At 36.1% G+C, this 5824-nt stretch overlaps 1 protein-coding gene across 1 annotated transcript in view; it reads left to right on the top strand.

Annotated features, from left to right (window-relative positions):
* Positions 1–3470: 3470 nt before the first annotated feature.
* Positions 3471–5824, top strand: part of LOC106529295 (membrane protein FAM159A) — a gene marked incomplete at its 5' end in the record, with an annotated part of 7274 nt that continues 4920 nt past the window's right edge. Inside the window, 1 exon segment of the mRNA XM_014024670.1 lies at positions 3471–3600. Within this exon segment, the coding sequence (XP_013880124.1) occupies positions 3471–3600 (130 nt within the window).

Here is a 5824-nt window from a genome sequence, read left to right as displayed (position 1 = left end):
TCTCCCAGCCTTTCCTGCCAAACTTCTACATAAAGAGAATCAATACGATTTTTATTATAGAAAGTTTTGTTTTTTGTGTGTGTTATGCTAAGATTATCTGTTGTGGATGATTCATAGCTACTACCAGAGTTCAAGCTGCTCTTCTGTCAGTTGGCTGTGGCAGCCATCTTGAATTGGGTTGATTCAAAAGGTTAATCAAAAAACTTTCATTAAAATCCAGGATGCATGAAGTATAAATGTAGCTGACTCCAGTTTTAAAAACAGATTTTGTGCGGTCAGTTAATGCTTGGATGTGTTGAGGACAACTCTCAGCTTCTACTGTAATAAATGTTGGTGTTTGTTAAGAAACAACCCATGGAGCAGGCATCTAAAGACTCCAGGACTTGAAGGTAAAAAGAAACCAATTTATTGTAACGTAAGGAAAACGTTGACGTGGCAGCTGAAAACTTACTTACAAAAACCACTGGGAGCAAACACAAGGGATTACAAATCGAGCTGACTGTAGAAAGCACAATGCACCGACAGGGAACATGAGAAAACACAGAGAATACGAAGGAAAACCAAAAGGATATATACTTGAACTAAATAACTAAGTAGAAGTAAAAATACTTTAACAGATTTGGTTAAAATTAATCTCACTGATAAGAAATGTACATATAAGTCATAAAAGTGCTCACAATAATCAAAGTAAAAGTGCTTTTACACACACTAAGAAATGAAATATTGAATTTACGTAACCAAACTGGTTCCACTAAACCAAGATGAATTAACGGATTTACATTTTCTCAGTTTAGTGAAACGAGTTGGCATAACTTGGTTACATAAATTCAACATTGAATTTTTTAGAGTGAATAAACAATCCTTCAAGGTGAGTTCTGTCATATGTAAGTTTGTAGCAGGTGTTAAATTTTAAAGTGAAGAAGTATCATTTTTATGTTTTGAATGTAACAAAATAAAAGTTAAAGCTATGATTTAAAAAATATGTGGCAAAGTACAAATCTTACAAAGAATTATTTAAGTAACCAGTGGTGGGCAGCACTAATCTATAGACCTCAGTTAGTGCTTCTAAATTTAGCCTATAAATTTAACAAGTGCTAATCCATAAATGCATTTTAAAATTAGCAAAAGCCCTAAAGCACTAATCAAGAAATTAGTTCCCCTATTAGTGCTTTAGTGCTTTATGGAACTGTGCCCACCACTGACTGTAACAACGTAAATGTACATAGTTACTATAATGTGGGCTAATGAGACACACCTGGGGAGAAGGATCAGGTGTGGAGGAGCAGGTACTGAGGACTAAAGAAATACTAGAAGTGCTCAAAGAAAAGAAAACACAAAAACTAGTAAAAAAAAAAAAAAAACACAGAGCCAAAAAGGAACAAAACAAACACAGCTCATTAAAATTTACTGTTCTCTCTCTCTTTTTTTTTTGTTGTTGTTGTTTGTTTAGGGTAAATAACTGGAGCCATCTTGAATGGGGTTGACTTCAGAAGTTAATTAGTAGATGTGGCTCAAGTCAGTGTTTTTTTTAAATACGTGAACAGATAGACACACATGGACAGAGACATCTTGACATTAGTGTTTTTAACTCCTCTTTTTAAACCCTTTAGAAAAAAAACAGCAAGAGGTCTGACTTTTACAGTAAACAAACCTCGTACTTAATGAGTACTTGTACAGAAAATGGGCTGTATTATGAAATAACTTCTTACCCTGTAAGTACCAGGCTGTGATAGTAAATAATTGTCAGTCATTTGTATCTTATTATCCGTGACATCAGTTTTATGAATGGAAAACTTTTAGTTTAGTTCAGTTTATTCATTCATTTTTTATAAAAAAAAATAAACAACATAATTTCTTTATACAATAAAAATACAAATCATAAATGAAAGGTAGCAGAAGAAAAAATCTTATATCTGCCCCTTTTCTCGAAAAAAATAATTTAAACAAAAATAGTCTTCAAATGACAACAAAAACAACAAAAAACAAAAAGAATATAAATAAATAAAGGTTAAACTCCTTCAACAAATCGTAAATACACATTATACCATTACATATTTCTCCAACTTATTTTCTAAGCTAGCCAAATAGGTTTGATTTTTAGGCTTACAAAATAACTTTTTCTGAAAAATGACACATCGCTGTAAAAGAACAAAGCAACAGGTAGTATTAATCATACATAATAATAATAATAATAATCATAGGTACATGATGTTTGTTTCTGTTTTCTCAACAGGACCATGAAACCCACCTGTGTTAAAACACAAATGTATTGATGTGCCGAGACTACAAAGACTATTTTTTTGCTGAATGTATGAGTCAGCTTGATCAGTATGTCTATTCAGACCAGGTCTTCAGTGAACTCCCAGCAGACCAATTCACCTGCAGCCTCAGCACCATCGGCACATCTGGAAAATACTCAAAGCTCTTCACCGTTCTGACAAAATGAATCAAATCCTTTGTTCCGCTCAAAATTCACCACACAATATCACGTTTTTACAAAGTGTAAAAAGTTAGCTTGAATATTTTAGGATCAAAGTCTAGACCTGTTCTGTAGGAAAGGTAACCATAAATGACTTTTGTTGTGATCTGGTTCTGTATTTTAAAAAAATGAACTGAAGACGATAAGAAGGAGACTACCTGCCCCTGAGCGCTTTGAACGACACAAAGTTTCATCTTCCAACAGGACAACAACCCTCAGCACACAGCCAAACTAACAAAATGGCTTTGGAACAACTGTGTAAATGTCTTTGAGTGGCCCAGCCAGAAGCCTTACTTAAAACCGATCAGACACCTCTGGAGAAATCTGAAAATAGCTACACCAACACTCGAAGAGGTTCTGCAGGAATGGCGAGCGGCAGAAAATGCTCAAAAATAAGTGCAACTGGTTTATAGCATCGCACACATAAAGACTTGAGACTGAAATTGTTGCCAAAAGTGCTTCAAAAAAGTATTGAGGAAAGGCTGCGAATATTTACATTTATGTTGTATATTCTTTATTTTCTTTTTTTTCTCTCTCTCAATAAATTTGCAAACATTTTAACACTTTTTCACTTTGTTATTATGTTTAAAACTTTTGGCAAAAAAATTATGGAATCCATTTTGGATTAAGGCTGTGACAAAGTGAGGAAAAAGGTGAAGCTCTGTGCTGTTGAATATGCTGATAGGGTTGGTGTTCAGCACACACATATTCATAGACAAACATAGAAATAGTGACAAACTGAACAAATGGTCTCAGGTAAAAGTGTAATATAGAAGTCTTTAATACCACTGTCTTGTTTTTGAGAGTTGTTTAGAAAACTGTAAAGGACAACAAAAAATGGGTCACAGAAATGATGAAGGTATCTGTACACACAAATTGCTCTGGTGGTGTGAAGGGGTTTTCTCTTTTGATCTGATGTAGTGTGTCTGCAGGTCTTTTGTTGTTGTTTTCCTGCTGAGCTCTGCTTCCTCCTTCTGATTCCAGCCTCGGTGCTCTTGTTGGTCTCTCTGTAGCAGCTGTGGTCCTTCTTGCCTTCATCATCACTCTGTGTGTCCTCTGCTATCTGTTTGTCACCACCAAGCCCAGAGGTCTGGACAATGGCTTGCCTCTTCAAGCACCAGGTACTGTCTGTCCAAACCAAACAAAAGTACACAGTTGAACTTCAGGTGTTTATTATTATTTGACTTCTACCAAAATATCAGATGAACCACTGGATGAAATTGAATAAAACTTGCAGAAAGTAATCATTCAACCAGTTTCAATAAAGCCAGTACAGCTAATTAAATGTAGCTATCACAAATATGACAAAAAAAAATCTATGAATTTTAAAGATACTGTGATCAAATTTGTTGTGGTAGAAGCAGAGAGTTATCCACAACTAAGTACTTTTACTTTGTTGCAGTACTTAAGTACTGTTTTGAATATCTGTAATTTTACCAAGTTTTTTTAATCAAAACTTTTATTTTGTTACATTCAAAACATAAAAATAATACTTTTACATTTTTTACTTTAAAACTTATTACAAGTTACAAGCTTAACTAAAAGTGTGAGGCAGTTATGACCGGGGTCCAAGCCCATCTGCATATCGACCTTGGCCCATGTTGTCCCCAGCACCCTGTCGACTTGTGCACCACAGAGTTGTAGCACAAAGAGTATGTATAAGGTTTGTTTTAGGTATTAATGTCCTAAATAAGACTCAGGTCTCTAGAAATGGTTCACTCCATATTCATATGTCCTCTGTTGCCTTCTTGTTTGTCTTTGACAGCTGCATTATTAACATCTATAAATCAAAACACCAACTGTGTCTCTTCTGAACATGTCCAAACTATGTGTCTGGTCTTTCTCTCCTGATCTAATCCTTCTTTCTATATAGCCATTTCTGTTCCCTTTTTTATTTCAGTGCCACTGTTCACACAACTGTATTGTATTTTTTTCCTTTGATTTTTAACTGCAAATCTTGTATCATAACTCATGAGACTTTTCTTCCTTGCCTTCATATTATAACTTATCATGAAGAGATGTTTCTGCACTCTAAAAATGAAGTCAAATAATTCTGTCAACTGGATCCACTAAACTGAGTAAATGTAATTTATTCAACTTGGTTAGTGGAACTAGTTTGGTTCAGTAAATTTAACTTCATTTCTTAGAGTATGTAAATACTGTAAGTACTTTTATGATTGGGGGAACAGTTTTATGACTTCTACTTCAGTACATTTTTATCAGTGAAATTAATTTTTACCAAAGTCATTTTCTGTTAAGATATTTTTACTTTTACTATACCTCTCAGACCACTCTTTCTCAGTCTTATTAGGTCAATCTCTCTCTGACTCAGCCAAACTCACCTGCGGAGTTCCACAGGGTTCCATCCTGGACCCAATTCTATTCCTGCTCTACATCCACCCCCTGACTGAGGTCATCAAAAATTTTCCAGACATCTCCTACCATTTCTATGCAGATGGCGTGCAGTTATACTGCTCCTTTAATGACTCCACCACACACAAGCTCACCTCTCATAAAATGTGTCACAAAAGTTAACCAGTGGCCGTCTGACAACTTGTTACTTTTAAACCCCAGTAAGACAGAGACACTGATCCTGGCCCCTGAAAAATAAAATCCCWAAGATAAAAGAACATCTCGGCTCTTTGGGTTCAACTGTTAAGCAGAATGTGCGCAACCTGGGAGTAAATCTAGACTCAGATCTATCACTGGATAAACACATAAAGAACCTGGTTTCCACTTGCTATTTTCAGCTCCGTAATAACTCAAAACTCCGGCCCCTGCTGTCTACTTCAGACTTGGAAATGGTAATTCATGTCTTCATTTCTACCTGCTTAGACTATTGTAATAGCTTTTTCACCTGTCTTAACCAGAAACAGTTAAATCATCTTCAGCTTGTCCAAAACTCGGCAGCAAGGCTCCTAACTCGAACCTCCAAATTCACCCACATCTCCCCGATCCTAGCAGAACTTCACTGGCTTCCGGTTCAGTTCAAAATCAGGTTCAAAATCCTGGTCCTCACCTTCAGAGCTCTTCATGGCCAAGCCCCAGAATACGTTAAAAGTCTCATTTCACCATAAAACCCCAGACGAGACCTCCGCTCACAGGATCAACATCTCCTTATGGTTCCCCTCACTCGCTTTAAGACCCGTGGTGACCGTGCCTTCTCCTCTGTGGCCCCCAGGCTCTGGAATGAACTCCCTTAACCATTTCACCATTACTGCCAGCCTACCTCCATTGTGAATGCTTCATCAATCTGTTTTCTTTACTATTAAACTTACGCCATATTTTCTCTCCCGCATTCATTATGTTTTTGTGTATTACTGTATAATTTGACCTGCATTGACC

Source organism: Austrofundulus limnaeus, unplaced genomic scaffold (genome assembly GCF_001266775.1).
Source record: "Austrofundulus limnaeus strain Quisiro unplaced genomic scaffold, Austrofundulus_limnaeus-1.0 Scaffold435, whole genome shotgun sequence".
NCBI lineage: Eukaryota > Metazoa > Chordata > Actinopteri > Cyprinodontiformes > Rivulidae > Austrofundulus > Austrofundulus limnaeus.
Note: the sequence above shows the minus strand (reverse complement) of the source record. Positions and strands in the feature narration are given on the sequence as shown.